The sequence below is a fragment of the Leptodactylus fuscus genome, chromosome 8 (genome assembly GCF_031893055.1).
Source record: "Leptodactylus fuscus isolate aLepFus1 chromosome 8, aLepFus1.hap2, whole genome shotgun sequence".
Taxonomy (NCBI): Eukaryota; Metazoa; Chordata; class Amphibia; order Anura; family Leptodactylidae; genus Leptodactylus; species Leptodactylus fuscus.
In genome coordinates, this window is record NC_134272.1 from 96200686 (window position 1) to 96220234 (window position 19549).

General features: G+C 49.6%; 2 protein-coding genes across 2 annotated transcripts; one reads left to right on the forward strand and one right to left on the reverse strand.

Annotated features, from left to right (window-relative positions):
* Positions 1 to 505: 505 nt before the first annotated feature.
* Positions 506 to 4984, forward strand: LOC142217292 (CD63 antigen-like). Its single transcript, XM_075285484.1, has 7 exons — positions 506 to 577; positions 879 to 1067; positions 1358 to 1432; positions 1678 to 1773; positions 3922 to 4071; positions 4744 to 4827; positions 4910 to 4984. The coding sequence occupies exons 1-7, from the start codon at positions 506 to 508 to the stop codon at positions 4982 to 4984; spliced, it is 741 nt and encodes a 246-aa protein (XP_075141585.1).
* A 1410-nt stretch (positions 4985 to 6394) lies between these two features.
* CCDC14 (coiled-coil domain containing 14) lies at positions 6395 to 19323 on the reverse strand. Its single transcript, XM_075285485.1, has 13 exons — positions 19186 to 19323; positions 14931 to 14986; positions 14729 to 14804; positions 14357 to 14429; positions 14149 to 14265; positions 13766 to 13939; positions 13593 to 13675; positions 12953 to 13448; positions 12416 to 12557; positions 11587 to 11660; positions 10334 to 10531; positions 9714 to 9846; positions 6395 to 7260 (listed from the first exon to the last, which is right to left on the reverse strand). The coding sequence occupies exons 1-13, from the start codon at positions 19321 to 19323 to the stop codon at positions 6402 to 6404; spliced, it is 2619 nt and encodes an 872-aa protein (XP_075141586.1). The 3' UTR covers positions 6395 to 6401.
* Positions 19324 to 19549: the final 226 nt, after the last annotated feature.

Genomic DNA, 19549 nt, shown 5'->3' on the forward strand with positions numbered 1-19549 from the left:
CAGCGTCCATGGAGGTCGCAGACAGTAATTTACAGGACTGACAGGATCCGCTGTGGACATCTCCAGACACCTCAGTAACCTGCAGAGATCCAGTGTCTGGACTGGGGGGGAGGGGCTGCATTACATTAGGGAGGGGTTTGCAGAATAGTGAGCGCAGCTCTGGATTAGCCTGGGACAGTGACGGATATAACACTCATCACAGGTAATCTCACGTCACTAGATCCTTGTGATCTATTATTTAGTCTCCTGCAAATATGTAAAAGAAGAAACAAACCTGACACTGTCCACAATCTGCTTCTTTACACCTTTTCGCACAGTGTGAATGAGCTCTTAGTGGCTGTGACTCAAAGCTGTCCAGCACACACTGGGTTAACATTCACCTGCTCAGTTGGGAATAGTTAATAAGGATTGCTGGTCAGTGCAGCCGCTCTCCTAAACAGCCTCCGTCTCGCAGAGAGTGTCAGCTCCTGAGACAAGACGAGATCTGGGACTGGCGCCTGCAGAGATGAAGCCAGAATCTCAGACGAAGCTGCTGTGCATCAAAGGCGGACTCTTCTGCGTCATCCTCTTCTTCTGGGTAGATCTGCTGTGGTTATGTTGGGGTTGGAGGTCGTGTCCTTGGGATAACCTTAGATGAGGATGATGAGGGTGCATGTGCTATTGTACCGACACATGGTAACTAATGAGAACATGCCAGGACTTCAGACATGTGACCTGCACCGATACACTGTAACAAACCATCAGGACAGGAGAGAGGTTTGTGGTGCTGTGTCTAGACTTGGTGCAGTTGTAGCAAACCCTCAGTTGTGAGTAGTATTGTCAGACTCTAGTGATGAGGGCGCATTGGGTGACCTGACCGTCTCCTCTTCTTCTCTCAGGTGACTGGCGTTGCGCTGATCTGTCTGGGCGCCTCAGTGCAGATGAAGTTGTCGGATATTTCTATAGTTGTCGCTGAGACCTCGTCCGGGGCCCCCGTGGTCCTGACTATCGTGGGGATGATCATTTTCTTCCTGTCGGGTTTTGGAGCTGTGGCTGCCATCAAGGAAAACAACGTCCTGATAAAAAGTGTATGTCTCTACGTGTCCACTGCACTGTGCGGAGTTACTGCCAGAGCTGCATTCACAATTCTGCAAGCTTGTGGCCTGATGTGCATGCCCTGGATGTGCAGGCAATGCCGGGAGATTTCAGCTCTGAAGCTGCAGGATAGTGACTGCAATGGAGGGAAAGGTGAACACCCTGGTCAATATTCCATACAGGTGTGGTGCGGCCTGAGGGGGGCGCACTGCTACTCTTTAGATATGATGTTGTCTATGCTGGATTTGGGTTTTCACCTGTCATGTGACTTCTGTCCTCTTAGTTCACAGGGATTATGCTCCTGATATTTGTCATTGAGATTATCGTCGGGATGTCGGCCTATTCCTACAGTGACAAGGTGGGTGAGGGGCTATTGGGGACTAAATGAGTTCATTGGGGAGGTGGAGGTCATTGGTGAGCAGGCAGCCATCTTTGTTTCAGGTCATGTGACTATACAACCTTCCATTGCAATCCTTTACAGAGCCTGGCCTAGTGGCTGGGCGGACAGTTCAGAGGCTTGGACACACAAGGGTTAATTCTGGAGATATCGGGAGACTCCTTTATAAGTTTTGGGATTAGTCCTTTTATTTATTTTTCTTCCAGATACAACGAAACGTCCTGAACCGATTCCTGAAGATGCTGAATAAGTATGGAGTGGACAAGAAGATCAGCCGAGGGGTGGACGGGGTGCAGCAGGAGGTGAGTAGATCACCACGTTTCTCTCACAGCTGAGAGTTCGTTACAATGTGTCAGTGTGAACAAACCTACAAAAGGGCTAATTATGTAACTGCAATGTACAAAACTTTCCAGGATTCTGGGGGTTGCAGGTCGCCCGACTGGTGCCTAGGTTCTGGGGGGCGCTGGTCGCCCGGCTGGCACTTGGTTCTAGCATTGAGCACTTTATACGCTTTGCTATCTGGCATGTTGTATGTCTATGAGCCATGTATTATGGTCGCTGACTTGGTAGACTCCTGTAATCTCTCATTGTGTATTTTTATGACTCCCCCCCCCCCCCCCTTTACGTCTCACCTGGCTATTTAGCTTTGTGGTTCCATCTTTTCTTTGCCCCATTGTCTACCCAGACACATTGTAGTAATTGTGAACTTCTAATCTTGCACCAGGGCGCGGGTTCACCTATAACCTCTCCTGGGGGTCTCCTACAGACTGATACTACGTTCAGTCTCCAGTCACATGCCCTGGTCCAGTGTCCACCCTACAAGGATCACCAAGTCCTGGACATCTCTTCTTACACTGGTATCCATTGCTCCCAGTTTGGGGTTGCTGGTTCCCAGTACAATGCTGGTAATTGATGATTAGTTCTGGTCATTCCACCGCAGCCGCCTTCCCTGCATAGAAAGTTCTGCCAGATGAAGCAGAGCCGGCGGGTTCCTGCCAGAGCCTTGATGTGGTTTCATCTGATACTGGGCAATTACAGACCCATTACCCTTATATTAAAGCCGCTGGGTGTGGTTACATCTCTGGGGGGCGCTCACTCTCCCCACAACTTGCAGCCAGGGAGGGGGCAATTCATTAGAGCTCAGTAATAAAAACAGAGCACAAAGTACAAAATGAGCCGAGGAAAGAACAGCGGTCGTGTACAGAGAGCCGGGGCGAGTGCAGTGCACGCCCCACAGACGGGGTTATCTTACAGCAGGGGTGGGCAATTAATTTTCCCATGGGGCCACATGAGAAATTGTAATGGTTCTAGAGGGCCATGCACGTCGTGGCAAATTTAGCTCCACCCACTTCTCCGCTGACTCCGCCCATTCTCAATTTTTCCATGTGCCCCACAAAGTAAAATCCTCCTACAGTCACCCGTACATTATACCCCCCCACATTATAACGTTTCCCTCCAAATGTCCCGCAGTATTAGGTCCCTCTCTTGGTGCCCCAGTATAAACCAGCAGAAACTAGAGGGGACATTAAACTGGGGGCAACTAGAGGCCCCTCCAGCTACCCCCCATGGTTTACTATCCTCCTCCAGCTGCCCCTAGTTTAATGTCTCCCCTCCATGTGGATTCAGTGTAACTGCCCCCCTACATCTGTCCCCCCTCTTGCTCACACATGCTGTCTCTTCTCTTTATCATCCAGCAGCCTCCATTGCCGGCAGCTTGCAGCAAGCGCACAGTCCCACGTGGCTCCGCCCACTAACTAGTCATAGCCTATCCTGGTGATAGGTTGTGATGACATCATCACGGTCCTACAAAAACCTTCCACTAGCTATGCGGGCCGGACAGAAGCAGTTAGAGGGCCGGATGTGGCCCCCGGGCCGCACATTGCCCAGGTCTGTCTTAGAGGAACACTCCCATCATCCACTATTGGTATATATGGTAACCAGCAGTGCAATAACATGAGGGAGTAGAAATGTAGCCGGCGACCTGAATTTCTGCAGCAAAGTGACAGATAATCACAAGACAACAAAAACCAATGAAAAGTCATCCAAATGTTTTTACCAGTGATATCTCATTGTGCTTTGTCTTCTGTAGAAGTTAAGGTTGCGTTCACACGGAATAATGCGCCGCTCGTTTTGTGCCGTCTTACACGCGCTACATCAATGGGAGGCTTTTTAACCCATTGATTTCAATGTGTAGAGCGTGTAAGATGGCACTCATTGAAGTCAATGGGATTGTGTTTTACAGCGCTCACTCTGACACGTGTTTATGTGTCAGAATGAGCGGCGCGTTACTCTGTGTGAAAGCCGCCTAACTCTGCTACATCTGTCGTTGTCAGAACAGCCACAAGCTGCTAGAAAGTGTAGTCGTGCCTGTGACCCTGATACTGTATGCTGCGTCCCTGTACCCCTCATGATGGGTGCAGATCTTCCCTATAATATCTTCTCTATTCTAGTTCCAGTGTTGCGGAGCAAACAATTTTACGGACTGGTTTAACGTCTCGTCCAGGATTCCTCAGAACGCTGTTCCTTCCAGCTGTTGCAGGAGTGTCCAGCAGAAGTGCGGGGAGGGCGCCCTGGAGCACAGCGAGAGGCTGTACACGGAGGTATGGAGGCTGGCAAGCACTGACTAGTGTAATATATGCCCATATTAATACAGGCAGACTATCGCACTGGGACCCCCACTCAATATAATGACCGCAAGTTCTATTGATCAGTGGGAGACCAAATGGAGTCCTGAACGCCGACAAGCCGTCCCTATGCAGTTTTTCCAGAGATTTAGGTGGAATCACAGCAGCGGACAAGTCAAGGCACAAGTGTGAACACCACATTACTGATACATTGTAGCAAACATCAGACCTGAGGGGTCAATGGGTGTCTTGGCTCCTGATTCTGGTAGTTAAAGGGGTTATCCAGTGACTTACATTTACCTTGATTTATCTGGAGGATTCTTCAACATGAACCCCCAGGGGTGCTGATGTGAAGCCGCTCTGACTAATCCACTATCTGTTCATTGGTACCAGGCAGGACTGCAGACAGCCATCTGTATTATATAGGTCATATACTGCTGCATTGCATTCTGGGAGGTGGAATAATATATTTTGTGCATGACCACTGCCATGCTGTTCTGTATAGACACTGAACCAGCAGGGGGCAGCAGTCCAGTAAGGTTTTAATTGCAGCTTTAGAGGTGACTGGAGTACAAGATGTCTGTTCCTCTTGTATAGCGCCACCATATTCTGCAGCGCTTGATATTAAGCTGAGGTTTTGTTGCTCAGGGCTGTGTACTGAAGATGAAGCTGTGGATCTCTGAACACTTTGGCCTGATTGGTGCGGTGGGTGTTGGTCTGGGCTTATCACAGGTAACACCAGCTCTGTGTGTGCTCATGTGCTGCCTACCTGCCTACGCTCTCCTCACCTGCCTCTTGTCTTCTCTCACTGCAGATTCTGGGGATTCTTTTCTCTTGTTTGCTTGTGAAGATGTTGCAGGAGAAATACGAGTCCTTGAGAGAGGAATGACAGAAAGCGTCCATTAATATCACTTGTGTCCTGTAAATATCTCATGTGCGGGGTCTCATCACGGACGTCATTAATAAACCACTCGTTACAATCTGCTGCTGTTTGTATAACTGGGGTAAATACTCGCCGGCTCACAACCTTACAAAATAAAGTGCAAAGAGTCAGTCAAAAGCCCAAAAAACTAAAGCTGCAGGTTCCCCGACTCCTTGTACACACGTGTGTTCCTAATACATGGGTGAAAGATACTGACAAGTCCTCTGTCCCCGGCTTCTGTCCAGGAGGAAGGTTAAGCATTGATATCCCACATGGCTGATCCATCTCTCTGCGACCTGTCAGGGGTGTCCGCAGACCCTCACGCTCACTATTTGGCCAGTCCCACCTTATCCTTCATGGATGAGCAAACTATTAACCTACAATCTGTCAGACATCTCTGTATAATGGTCAGTGACTGCCCTACTGCTCTCTACTTGGACAAATGATGGGGCAATAAGGGCAGAACTGTGCAGGTGGTGGTAACAATGGCGCTGCTGTTTCAGGCAGGTGAGGAAAAACGCTGGAAGAGTTAGTGGTTCTGTCAACAAAACTAAGAAATGTAAATCAACATTTGGTTTGACCTTTGTCCTTTAGAGGAGGAGTCCTGGGGGTGATGATCCAGCCCCCACGGATATAGCCCTGATCATCATCATCCAGTCTGTCTGGGATGACCTGAAGAGACAGACGGATTAAGCAAGCAAGATCCACAGAAGATCTGGACTTAGTTCTCCAAGATGGCGGCGAGAACAAGCTTCCTGCCCAGCTCTGCCAAATACTGTCTGCAAGTACCAAGAAGAAGGCAAAGGGCAAAGGTCACACCAAACTTCGTCTTTTTAACTGACCAAAAAAAACCTGTTAACCCTTCTACTTCTGAAACCATTCTTACTTTGCAGCATCCTCCTCCACTCCCCACACACGCCACCTCAACCCCTTGCACTGTACAGTATACGGGCACAGCTGGTTTATTCTTGCACTGGCATTATTCCAAAAACCTTTCTTGTATCTTTCAGAAGAATAGTGCGGTCTGTTGTAGGCCGGAGCCATGACGCTAGTGAGAACAGGGTCTTATATCCCTTAATGTACACCCCTAAAAGTAGCCTGAGTGACCCCTCACATAATGCGCCACTAGTACTGTATGTCACAGTCAGTCTAGACCTTCATGTTCGGCCCCCCCCTTATGTAATTACTTACCTATATAGAGCCGCCATGTTCTGCTTTACAGATATTTCGGGACAATTGGTTTTTCCATTCTCTGTATGCAGATGAGCGCTCTATTATTAATACGACATCTGAACTTTTGACTTCCTTTATTTATAAGATTCACATTTATAATTATAAAATAATTGACAATTTACAGTTTTGCAGACCCCGATCGGGCTCCGCACTACTTCCTGGTGCCGCCATTCTGTAAGGTCCTCTGCAGTTTGGCGATATTGGCATCCAGAGCCGCCAGGCCGTTCCTAAACTCCTGCTCGTCGTGGGATGTGAAGGTGGAGAAGGAGCAAATGCTCCAGTCTGGTTTTCCATCAAACATTGAGCAGTCGCTGGTTGGATCTTCCCGGGTCCTCCGCTGTAAGGCAGGTGGGGGTGGGAAGGGCTGACCTGAGATTCGTGGTGGCGGCACTTGCAGCCTGAAGTCTTCATGATGTGCCTTTGGGGTTGGATCTGATGAACTGGAGGCGTATTGGGAATCTTTGTGAACCCCTGGATTCTTATAATATGGACAGCTGGAGTCAGGGTCTCTGTCCATACTACAAGTCTCGGGTGGAGTGCACATCCGCCTCAGGGAAGCATCACTTTTGGCTTTGTAGGGACTGCTCACCAGAGGCAGATACAGGGTTTCATCGGGTCTGGGCTCATCACTGGTTAAATAACAGGATTCGCTCCCTATTTCTGGCTTGGGTTTGTGGGGGCTGTAAGGGGGTACAGGTGGACAAGCATTCCTAGGGCCATCATGTGCTGTACTTGTCCTATAGTCATCCTTCAGATCAATGTTCACACTTTTACTGCAGCTTACCTGGCCACAGGTTGGGAGCAGCGGGTTATCGGAATAGATGGAGTCGGTGCCTGTGAACACCTGGTCTGTCTCCAACCTCCTCAGATAGTTCATTATAGAGGTGCTGGCAGGACACTGTCTATCGTAGCTGCCCAGTGCTGCCTGCGTCAGGGCACTGTCAGGTTTAGGATTCGGGGCGTCCTTACCCAGGTCGCAGAGCAGTTTGGCCATGCTGGCTTGTAAAGTCCTGCAAATATAGACACATTACCTAAAGATGGTGATTTATAGCACAATGGAAATCCTAAACCTACATTCACCTTCCAGATTTGGGCCCTATCAGTCCTATGGGTTACTCCCCATGTCTTATCTATTGGGGTGATGGGTCACACTGGACACGAGACTGTGGAAGATAATGGTGAGGCGTCATCCATAGTGACATCATCTCCTTAAATGTAGGAGATACAGGGTGTAAGCAGTAACAGCCTTAAGGGGGCGCTCACACCTCAGATTTTGACACTCAATTTGTCAAACAGAAAATTTGTGTTTTGGGATTTGAAGCAGATTTTTTTTTTTCTGCTTGGCAAAAGCAGCCGCGGAATTTGGAGACGGGGGCCACTGGATTTCACCTTTATTGGACAGGGCCAAATTCCACGAGTGGATTTTCTTGTGAACTTGACAAATTTTGTACCGACAGAAAAAAAAAGTGCTTTTATTAAAATGGGAGATCTCAGGCGGAATCCACTTAAAGAACGAACAGGACACTTACAGTCCTATGAAAAAGTTTGGGCACCCCTATTAATCTTAATCATTTTTAGTTCTAAATATTTTGGTGTTTGCAACAGCCATTTCAGTTTGATATATCTAATAACTGATGGACACAGTAATATTTCAGGATTGAAATGAGGTTTATTGTACTAACAGAAAATGTGCAATATGCATTAAACCAAAATTTGACTAGTGCAAAAGTATGGGCACCCTTATCATTTTATTGATTTGAATTCCCCTAACTACTTTTTACTGACTTACTGAAGCACAAAATTGGTTTTGTAACCTCAGTGAGCTTTGAACTTCATAACCAGGCGTATCCAATCATGAGAAAAGGTATTTAAGGTGGCCAATTGCAAGTTGTTCTCCTATTTGAATCTCCTCTGAAGAGTGGCATCATGGGCTACTCAAAACAACTCTCAAATGATCTGAAAACAAAGATTGTTCAACATAGTTGTTCAGGGGAAGGATACAAAACGTTGTCTCAGAGATTTAACCTGTCAGTTTCCACTGTGAGGAACATAGTAAGGAAATGGAAGACCACAGGGACAGTTCTTGTTAAGCCCAGAAGTGGCAGGCCAAGAAAAATATCAGAAAGGCAGAGAAGAAGAATGGTGAGAAGAGTCAAGGACAATCCACAGACACCTCCAAAGAGCTGCAGCATCATCTTGCTGCAGATGGTGTCACTGTGCATCGGTAACTATACAGCGCACTTTGCACAAATAGAAGCTGTATGGGAGAGTGATGAGAAAGAAGCCGTTTCTGCACGTACGCCACAAATAGAGTTGCCTGAGGTATGAAAAAGCACATTTGGAGAAGCCAGCTTCATTTTGGAAGAAGGTCCTGTGGACTGATGAAACAAAGATTGAGTTGTTTGGTCATACAAAAAGGCGTTATGCATGGCATCCAAAAAAAACAGCATTACACGAAAAACACTTGCTACCCACTGTAAAATTTGGTGGAGGTTCCATCATGCTTTGGGGCTGTGTGGCCAATGCCGGCACCGGGAATCTTGTTAAAGTTGAGGGTCGCATGGATTCCACTCAGTATCAGCAGATTCTTGAGAATAATGTTCAAGAATCAGTGACGAAGTTGAAGTTACGCCAGGGATGGATATTTCAGCAAGGCAATGATCCAAAACACCGCTCCAAATCCTCAGGCATTCATGCAGAGGAACAATTACAATGTTCTGAAATGGACATCCCAGTCCCCAGACCTGAATATCATTGAACATCTGTGGGATGATTTGAAGCGGGCTGTCCATGCTCGGCGACCATCGAACTTAACTGAACTTGAATTGTTTTGTAAAGAGAAATGGTCCAAAATACCTTTATCCAGGATCCAGGAACTGATTAAAAGCTACAGGAAGCGACTAGAGGCTGTTATCTTTGCAAAAGGAGGATCTACTAAATATTAATGTCACTTTTCTGTTGAGGTGCCCATACTTTTGCACCGGTCAAATTTTGGTTTAATGCATATTGCACATTTTCTGTTAGTACAATAAACCTCATTTCAATCCTGAAATATTAGTGTCCATCAGTTATTAGATATATCAAACTGAAATGGCTGCTGCAAACACCAAAATATTTAGAACTAAAAATGATTAAGATTAATAGGGGTGCCCAAACTTTTTCATAGGACTGTATGTATTCTGGTGGCTGAAAAAGATTCATCTACCGCCTCTTCCAGAAATGAATGGGGGGTATTCCTGGCAGATTTTGGGGTGGGTTTTGCCTTATGTTCCTACATGTGAACACTCCGTTATATTTATACACATTAAGGTTGTAATAACCTTTATAGCTCGCACAGCACCATGGCGGACCTGCACCTCTCCTCTTGTTGCATTATTTACCACTAATGTCACTTTCACCACCTGCTGCGGCTTTTGCGCTGTCATTTTGCAGTGGACTAATAGAGGAGGGTAATGGGCTTTACCGTGTCAGCTCTCGGAGTCGGGTGATCTCGGCATCATTCTGACGTACGGTGATCTCCAGAATCTGGTTTTCTTTCTCTGATGCCTCCAGCTTAAACTGGACAGACTTCATCTTCCCCACGGCCTCTTCCACTTCTGTAATATAAAAATTCATTGCTGGTTTCTGGAAAACTGCAATAACTGATGTTATGACTATGTTCTTGCTGCACCCCAACATGTCAGGTCAATGCGGTCGTGTGAGATGATTATGGAAAGTCAAAGTCCACTGTGAATTTCCCCCCAAGTCTACTAGGGGTACTTGCAGATTTTGTCACAGATATCACCTTGTGCATTGCAAAGGGTGAAATCCATGTTGGAAATCCAAGTCTTTCCCTCGACATAAGTATGCTGCCATCATGTATAGCAGAGGTTTACCCATATGTATAGTAATATAAAATGCAGAGGATCTGTGATGATGCAATTCTAGAATTTCTGACCTGACCTTATATCACTATCTACATCTGTACAGCTCCAGGGCCGAGATCAGATTTCTGTGATGTCATTTTTGTGCCTTCCCATACAGTAAATACATCAATGAATACAAGGATCCGTATCATGAAGCCCCTCACTGGAGCACACTTGCCTTTCTTCATACTAGCTGCCATGACCTCATTCTGCTGCTTTAGGTGACGTATTTCCTGCTCTTTCTCTTCAAGGACATGCGCCGTCTTCTTGCTTTCTTCCTCCAGCATCTTGGCTGTGCTCTGCAGAGACTCCAGTGATTTCTGTGACTCGTTCAGTTGATGCTGGAGATTCTCATTCATGAACTGAAGAGAGGTCACTGCAGAGGATATGAGGAGGAGGACAATTCTATAAGGTTTCGTACAGGTCATACTCGATCTCTCAGAGGGAAGTCTAGTCCAGATGTGCTTGTTTACAAATCTTGAAGAAGTCTGCAGATGGCGAGCTGGTTTTCTTACCGCTAACTTGAACAGAGGAAGCCAATCAATTAATTTCTGGAACATCTTCAGGATTTATAAACAAGTGTGGTCAATACGTCTTCCCCCACACGTCCCCCTCACTGCTTGTCTCATAGAAATACTGATAAATGGCTGCCGTGCCCCGAACTATTTGGCAAAACATATAAACAGGTCTATGAGCTGGATCCACATAGAACGTCACTTGTTACTCTACAAATACACAGATAATTCATTATTTCCGAGGCTCAAATAACCTGGAAGGAAAATTTCTACTGCTTAAAATGTAAACTTAAGGATAACGTTTGATTTTCTTGACGTATTTGTGTTCTTGATAAATTCTGTAATCTGCTTATTAATACATGTTGGTTCCTTTCCGTTCCTTCAGTCTTTCCCTTGCTGTCTCTGCTTCTCACTGTGCACAGACTTGTAAGACAAGGTAGAATTGCGGTTACGGTGACTTCTTTCATTTGACAAGGCAGCAGTTCTACCTTTCCTAATTCCAGATATCATCATTTGTGAGCAGTTGGGAATAGATGCCGTCACATATAAATATCTCAATCCTGACGGTTTTCATCCAACCAGTGACATCTCTGGAAATAATACAGATCGCAGTATTGTATGAGAGTCTCCTCTTTGGCGCTACATCTTCTAAGATATAAGTGTTGGTACAAGGCTGTACACCGCACACAGTGATAAAGGCAGAATCTCACAGAAAGGAGCCAAATGTATTAAAAAACGACATTACAAAGTTTGTTAACGTCACAAATAATACCAGAAAATCAAAGGTGGCGGGAAATGCTTTATCTTAGTTTGATCCCCGTCAGTCCAGGTAGTGTCTTCTCTAGGCCCTGGAATGGACTGTTGTATGAGCACGTAGCAGCGTTGCGCTGATACACATTATGCCCCATTAGGTCACCTTCGGCGTTCTGCTCATCTGTTCTTGCACTTCTCTCCCGCTCCCTGAGCTGCTGGTTGAGGATTCGTAATCGCCTGAAAAAAATTACCACAGACATATTCTATGAGGGGACAAAAATGATAAATGGTGATGAGCGAGTAGTATTCGATGGAATACCTCGCCGCCATAGGAATGCGTGTAATCGGCCGAACACCAAGGGGTTAAACGCTTCAACTATTCAAAGCATTTAACCCCTTGGTGTTCGGCCGATTACACGCACTCCTGTGCCGGCGAGGTATTCCATCGAATACTCCTCGCTCATCACTAATAATAAACTTTCTTCCGGATTTGTGTATTGATGTGACAGGCCGGACTCTTATATTGTATAACTGTGATCCTCAGTGTAGGAGCCGCTTTGGCACCAATGTTAATGAACACAAGTATTTCATGTTTCTGACAATTTCTGCCACCTCTGTACAGCAGGTATACGGTGCAGGGCAAGTCCTGGCAGCCAAAGGGAAAGAAAATGAAGACAAATTCCAATGAACACGACCTCAGCACAATGGGTCGTCTATAAATTTGTCTTCAATGTTCTCCATCGATCACTCGTCACCAGAACTTATACATCTTATTCTACCTGCTGTATAGAGCGCCAGGGAAGTTACAGTTCTGTATGTTCATGTGTCCATGATCAATCTATCACATACATTACATACAGGAGCAGATAAACCCGAGAACTCCCAGAGCACTTGTGATTTGCAGTTTTTGCACAGCCACCTCTTGCCTATAACCAATGTGTGAGGCCTCGTCACCCTGGGCTAGTATTCTACAAGGCAGAAGGTACAGTTACCTCCGTAGCTGAGCATTCTCACTCCGCAGAGGCTGCAGGGCCAGGGCTATCTCTGCGTGGACATTGGTGCTACCAACAACCATGGGCAACAAAGACACACTGTGTTCCAACTCTGTCACCAGACGCATGGCCGCCCCATCACCTGCAGAAAGTAAAGATCAGGTCACAAAATGGATCACTCAAATAACATCAATGCAATGCAAGTAGTTTATAAAACTGCAGCCACATTCTGCAGAAAATCCCAGATAACTACAATCTAGGGCTGGGCATTTAATCAAAAAATTACCAAAAACTGAACATCAAGCAGTGATTTTGTTCACGTCCATTATTTTGTTTTGGGGGAGTAGACGCCAACACAAGGGCTAGGACCCCCTAGGACCCCCTTTATATGGACTGTGTGACTGTAGGACCTGAACACTTATTGCTTGTTGGAGGTCTTCGAGGTGTGCCGGCCTTACCCAACCACCTGGACCCGCCGTCCTGCTCTGGCTTAATAGGATGGGGTTCCCATTACATGTAAATAATCCCCCCATGTACCTTGATCTGCCAGAAGGGTTTTTATCTCTCCAAGTAAATATTTCACAGTCTTTATTTTCTTCTCCGTCTTCTCAGGACTCTTCTTCTTCTTGTGGAAACTTGTCTGACAGTTGATGTCTTTCACAGGCAATGCATTGACAACATCGTCCTCATCACCTGAGGTTTCATCACTCTCTGTCGCGGGCCCAGACTCTGCGCTATAAGCTGCTGCTTGGTTCTGCGACGCATTTTCACTCTGTTGTAGCTGAGCTAAGTGATTGGCCACGCACTGCAGTAAATCAGAGTCCCGGATCAGACTCTTGTAGTGATCAAGCTGTGCCAATATATTGGCCTGATGTGTTGCTTGGTAGCCAGCGGGTACAGAGGAGGGAGGAAGCACCAACGCTTGTATGTTGTCTGCCATTGGAAAAGCTGAAGATAATACAGGTGTGGAAGTAGGAAAGTGAGTGACGCCCCCTGGTGGCAAAGTCTGGTGGAAATCCTGATTACTGGAGCTCTACAGGACAAGCAGAAATTCAAGGGTCAGTGAAAGAAAAACATTAAAATTATTCAGCTCTCCTGAAGAAACATTGGTGGTCCGAGATCTCCTGTCAGATGTTGCATGGGAGCAGTAAAAGAGAATATTAAATGCATCTCCTACCTGGGGCTTTGCAGGATGCTGAGGGGAAAGGGTTGGGGTTGATGTCGGTAAGCGGCAGTTATACAGAGCAGACGCTTCAGGACCTGGGAGCAGTGCAGGGAAAATCATTACAGAGGGGTAGAAATCAGAAGGTCTGCCCTGGGGAAGTTACAGCCGTGTTACATGGGAAATACCTGGTGCTGACGGAGCGCTGGAGGCCAATGCAGAGGACACCTGGTGTAAGTGCTGCATCTGTGTAGTCACATGGTCCAAATTTTGAGAAGGCAAGATCAATGGTGGAGAACTTGCACAAGGTCTCCGTACCTCAGGATTACACAGCTCGGGTGGCAAAGTCCTTCGGAGAGGTCCTTTATAAACAAAAAAAAAATAGTCAGACACGTGTTAGAGCTACTGAGAAGTGCGACTCGCACCCTGACACCGAAAGGCAGCAGAGCGGACACATCATTGTGCAAAGAGTAGGGCCGCTCCATCTCTGGCCTCTCCTTGTCAGGGCTGTGTGTATATGGAAGTATTCCTGCTATACAGCATCAGCATGGCCACCTTGTCAGACACTCACCCTTCTCTTTATAGACATGGGGGGCGCTCTTCCTCACTGCAGTCTTCTTTGTTTTCACAGTGGATGACCGGATGCTCCCTTTCGTCGGAGGCATTTTGTGAGGCTTTAGTGGCTTCTCTGAGAAGATATAACAAATCCATTGTAGTAAATGTGCGGCTGCAGACATGGCGTCCAATCCCCCTCCCCACGACCCAGGAGCAGACCCTACCTGTCATGTCACACTGTAAGATGTCATGTAATAACGCAGCACATCGGTCCAGACCTCGATTAATGTCCAAAACCTGCAAGAGAATCATCAGCGAGAGCCGTCACTAAGTGACCTGTGTAATGTCCAGAGTAAAGACCCCAATCATTTCAGAGGTGTAACCGATCCTGGGAAAGCTGGGTGATAAAAAGATGGGGCCGATACTACAGTCCCCGCAGGTTGTCAGTGAGCTGCAGGGGGTCATAGGGCGAAGGTCACACATTAAGTAACATATCACCCCTTCTATCACATCCGCTAGACTAAATGCTCTGCACCCCAAAACCTGCAGCCTAAATCATCCTGACCTCACAGCCGTCACCCCTCAGCCGCTTATACCTGATCCTCTGAATCCGTGGAGCACAAGGAGTACCCCGAGTCCACAGACGTGACGGAGGATTTCCTCACTGGAGCCCTGAAAGGAAAGACAAAACTGCTCAAGAAAGAAGAAGCAGCAAAGACGACCCTGCACCCAAATATCTGCAGCAGAGGGGGCTGAGCCCGCACCCCCTGATTACAGAGCACCCCAGGCCCGTATTACCTTTTTTTGCAGGTCACAGGTCTTACAGGAAGGGACAGTCGTCCAGAAGAAAAGACCTGGAAGCAGAAAGAGAAGAGGTCACGAATACGGCCGCGACAATCCCAGAACCAAAAGTAGTCGCCATCACATCACATGGAATCAGTCTGCAGAGTATCACTGCCATCAGCAGCCTCCATGTCCTCCTCTCCTCAGCCTCCATGTCCTCCTCTCCTGTATCCTCAGCCTCCATGTCCTCCTCTCCTGTATCCTCAGCCTCCATGTCCTCCTCTCCTGTATCCTCAGCCTCCATGTCCTCCTCTCCTGTATCCTCAGCCTCCATGTCCTCCCCTCATCCCCTCCTCAGCCTCCATGTCCTCCTCTCCTGTATCCTCGGCCTCCATGTCCTCCTCTCCTCTATCCTCAGCCTCCATGTCCTCCCCTCCTGTATCCTCAGCCTCCATGTCCTCCCCTCATCCCCTCCTCAGCCTCCATGTCCTCCTCTCCTGTATCCTCAGCCTCCATGTCCTCCTCTCCTCAGCCTCCATGTCCTCCTCTCCTGTATCCTCAGCCTCCATGTCCTCCTCTCCTCTATCCTCAGCCTCCATGTCCTCCCCTCATCCCCTCCTCAGCCTCCATGTCCTCCTCTCCTGTATCCTCAGCCTCCATGTCCTCCTCTCATCCCCTCCTCAGCCTCCATGTCCTCCTCTATTGTATCCTCGGCCTCCATGTCCTCCTCTCCTCTATCCTCAGCCTCCATGTCCTCCTCTCCTGTATCCTCAGCCTCCATGTCCTCCCCTCCTGTATCCTCAGCCTCCATGTCCTCCCCTCCTCAGCCTCCATGTCCTCCTCTCCTGTATCCTCAGCCTCCATGTCCTCCTCTCCTGTATCCTCAGCCTCCATGTCCTCCTCTCCTGTATCCTCAGCCTCCATGTCCTCCCCTCCTGTATCCTCAGCCTCCATGTCCTCCCCTCCTCAGCCTCCATGTCCTCCTCTCCTGTATCCTCAGCCTCCATGTCCTCCTCTCCTGTATCCTCAGCCTCCATGTCCTCCTCTCCTGTATCCTCAGCCTCCATGTCCTCCTCTCCTGTATCCTCAGCCTCCATGTCCTCCCCTCCTCAGCCTCCATGTCCTCCTCTCCTCAGCCTCCATGTCCTCCTCTCCTCAGCCTCCATGTCCTCCCCTCCTGTATCCTCAGCCTCCATGTCCTCCTCTCGTCCCCTCCTCAGCCTCCATGTCCTCCCCTCCTGTATCCTCAGCCTCCATGTCCTCCTCTCCTGTATCCTCAGCCTCCATGTCCTCCTCTCCTGTATCCTCGGCCTCCATGTCCTCCTCTCCTGTATCCTCAGCCTCCATGTCCTCCTCTCCTCTATCCTCAGCCTCCATGTCCTCCCCTCCTGTATCCTCAGCCTCCATGTCCTCCTCTCCTCTATCCTCAGCCTCCATGTCCTCCCCTCCTGTATCCTCAGCCTCCATGTCCTCCTCTCCTGTATCCTCGGCCTCCATGTCCTCCTCTCCTGTATCCTCAGCCTCCATGTCCTCCTCTCCTGTATCCTCGGCCTCCATGTCCTCCTCTCCTGTATCCTCAGCCTCCATGTCCTCCTCTCCTGTATCCTCGGCCTCCATGTCCTCCTCTCCTGTATCCTCAGCCTCCATGTCCTCCCCTCCTCTCCTGTATCCTCAGCCTCCATGTCCTCCTCTCCTGTATCCTCAGCCTCCATGTCCTCCTCTCCTGTATCCTCAGCCTCCATGTCCTCCCCTCCTCTCCTGTATCCTCAGCCTCCATGTCCTCCTCTCCTGTATCCTCAGCCTCCATGTCCTCCTCTCCTGTATCCTCAGCCTCCATGTCCTCCCCTCCTGTATCCTCAGCCTCCATGTCCTCCCCTCCTGTATCCTCAGCCTCCATGTCCTCCCCTCCTGTATCCTCAGCCTCCATGTCCTCCTCTCCTGTATCCTCGGCCTCCATGTCCTCCTCTCCTGTATCCTCAGCCTCCATGTCCTCCTCTCCTCTATCCTCAGCCTCCATGTCCTCCTCTCCTGTATCCTCAGCCTCCATGTCCTCCTCTCCTGTATCCTCAGCCTCCATGTCCTCCTCTCCTGTATCCTCAGCCTCCATGTCCTCCTCTCCTGTATCCTCAGCCTCCATGTCCTCCTCTCCTCAGCCTCCATGTCCTCCTCTCCTCAGCCTCCATGTCCTCCTCTCCTGTATCCTCAGCCTCCATGTCCTCCTCTCCTGTATCCTCAGCCTCCATGTCCTCCTCTCCTGTATCCTCAGCCTCCATGTCCTCCTCTCCTGTATCCTCAGCCTCCATGTCCTCCTCTCCTGTATCCTCAGCCTCCATGTCCTCCTCTCCTGTATCCTCGGCCTCCATGTCCTCCCCTCCTGTATCCTCAGCCTCCATGTCCTCCCCTCCTCAGCCTCCATGTCCTCCTCTCCTGTATCCTCAGCCTCCATGTCCTCCTCTCCTGTATCCTCAGCCTCCATGTCCTCCTCTCCTGTATCCTCAGCCTCCATGTCCTCCTCTCCTGTATCCTCAGCCTCCATGTCCTCCCCTCCTCAGCCTCCATGTCCTCCTCTCCTCAGCCTCCATGTCCTCCTCTCCTCAGCCTCCATGTCCTCCCCTCCTGTATCCTCAGCCTCCATGTCCTCCTCTCGTCCCCTCCTCAGCCTCCATGTCCTCCCCTCCTGTATCCTCAGCCTCCATGTCCTCCTCTCCTGTATCCTCAGCCTCCATGTCCTCCTCTCCTGTATCCTCGGCCTCCATGTCCTCCTCTCCTGTATCCTCAGCCTCCATGTCCTCCTCTCCTCTATCCTCAGCCTCCATGTCCTCCCCTCCTGTATCCTCAGCCTCCATGTCCTCCTCTCCTCTATCCTCAGCCTCCATGTCCTCCCCTCCTGTATCCTCAGCCTCCATGTCCTCCTCTCCTGTATCCTCGGCCTCCATGTCCTCCTCTCCTGTATCCTCAGCCTCCATGTCCTCCTCTCCTGTATCCTCGGCCTCCATGTCCTCCTCTCCTGTATCCTCAGCCTCCATGTCCTCCTCTCCTGTATCCTCGGCCTCCATGTCCTCCTCTCCTGTATCCTCAGCCTCCATGTCCTCCCCTCCTCTCCTGTATCCTCAGCCTCCATGTCCTCCTCTCCTGTATCCTCAGCCTCCATGTCCTCCTCTCCTGTATCCTCAGCCTCCATGTCCTCCCCTCCTCTCCTGTATCCTCAGCCTCCATGTCCTCCTCTCCTGTATCCTCAGCCTCCATGTCCTCCTCTCCTGTATCCTCAGCCTCCATGTCCTCCCCTCCTGTATCCTCAGCCTCCATGTCCTCCCCTCCTGTATCCTCAGCCTCCATGTCCTCCCCTCCTGTATCCTCAGCCTCCATGTCCTCCTCTCCTGTATCCTCGGCCTCCATGTCCTCCTCTCCTGTATCCTCAGCCTCCATGTCCTCCTCTCCTCTATCCTCAGCCTCCATGTCCTCCCCTCCTGTATCCTCGGCCTCCATGTCCTCCTCTCCTGTATCCTCAGCCTCCATGTCCTCCCCTCCTGTATCCTCGGCCTCCATGTCCTCCTCTCCTGTATCCTCAGCCTCCATGTCCTCCTCTCCTGTATCCTCAGCCTCCATGTCCTCCTCTCCTGTATCCTCAGCCTCCATGTCCTCCTCTCCTGTATCCTCAGCCTCCATGTCCTCCTCTCCTGTATCCTCAGCCTCCATGTCCTCCTCTCCTCAGCCTCCATGTCCTCCTCTCCTGTATCCTCAGCCTCCATGTCCTCCTCTCCTGTATCCTCAGCCTCCATGTCCTCCTCTCCTGTATCCTCAGCCTCCATGTCCTCCTCTCCTGTATCCTCAGCCTCCATGTCCTCCTCTCCTGTATCCTCAGCCTCCATGTCCTCCTCTCCTGTATCCTCGGCCTCCATGTCCTCCCCTCCTGTATCCTCAGCCTCCATGTCCTCCTCTCCTGTATCCTCAGCCTCCATGTCCTCCTCTCCTGTATCCTCGGCCTCCATGTCCTCCTCTCCTGTATCCTCAGCCTCCATGTCCTCCTCTCCTGTATCCTCAGCCTCCATGTCCTCCCCTCCTCAGCCTCCATGTCCTCCTCTCCTGTATCCTCAGCCTCCATGTCCTCCCCTCCTCAGCCTCCATGTCCTCCTCTCCTGTATCCTCAGCCTCCATGTCCTCCTCTCCTCAGCCTCCATGTCCTCCTCTCCTGTATCCTCAGCGTCCTCCCCTCCTGTATCCTCAGCCTCCATGTCCTCCTCTCCTCAGCCTCCATTCCCCCGGCTCTCACCTTGCCCGCCCGGCCTCCTGCTCTCACCTTGCCCGCCCGGCCTCCTGCTCTCACCTTGCCCGCCCGGCCTCCTGCTCTCACCTTGCCCGCCCGGCCTCCTGCTCTCACCTTGCCCGCCCGGCCTCCTGCGCTCGCCATGCCTGGACACTATGAAGCCTCTCAGCTCTCCACAGCTTGTCAATGCCGCGCCGGAAGTGTCGCCTTGGAAACCAACGAAAACCAGAGGCTCGGTAGAGCGGCTGCTGAGGCGGGAATTGTGACGGCTCACATGAGCGGAAGTGCCGGATCCGCCATCTTTGACATGGTTTGACAGGTTTTACCTCAGCTGTGAGGAGATGGTGGCACCTAGAATATACAGTCAGCA

What these genes read in the sequence shown, in the direction of transcription:
- LOC142217292 (XM_075285484.1), top strand. Translation starts at nt 506, where the DNA reads ATGAAGCCAGAATCTCAGACGAAGCTGCTGTGCATCAAAGGCGGACTC. An exon ending in ACAACGTCCTGATAAAAAGT is followed by an intron (nt 1,068 to 1,357) that starts GTATGTCTCTAC and finishes CTGTCCTCTTAG; the next exon opens with TTCACAGGGATTATGCTCCT. An exon ending in TGGACGGGGTGCAGCAGGAG is followed by an intron (nt 1,774 to 3,921) that starts GTGAGTAGATCA and finishes TCTCTATTCTAG; the next exon opens with TTCCAGTGTTGCGGAGCAAA.
- CCDC14 (XM_075285485.1), bottom strand. Translation starts at nt 19,323, where the DNA reads ATGGCGAGCGCAGGAGGCCGGGCGGGCAAGGTGAGAGCAGGAGGCCGG. An exon ending in AGCATCCTGCAAAGCCCCAG is followed by an intron (nt 13,449 to 13,592) that starts GTAGGAGATGCA and finishes CTTGTCCTGTAG; the next exon opens with AGCTCCAGTAATCAGGATTT. An exon ending in AGATGAGCAGAACGCCGAAG is followed by an intron (nt 10,532 to 11,586) that starts GTGACCTAATGG and finishes TATCCTCTGCAG; the next exon opens with TGACCTCTCTTCAGTTCATG.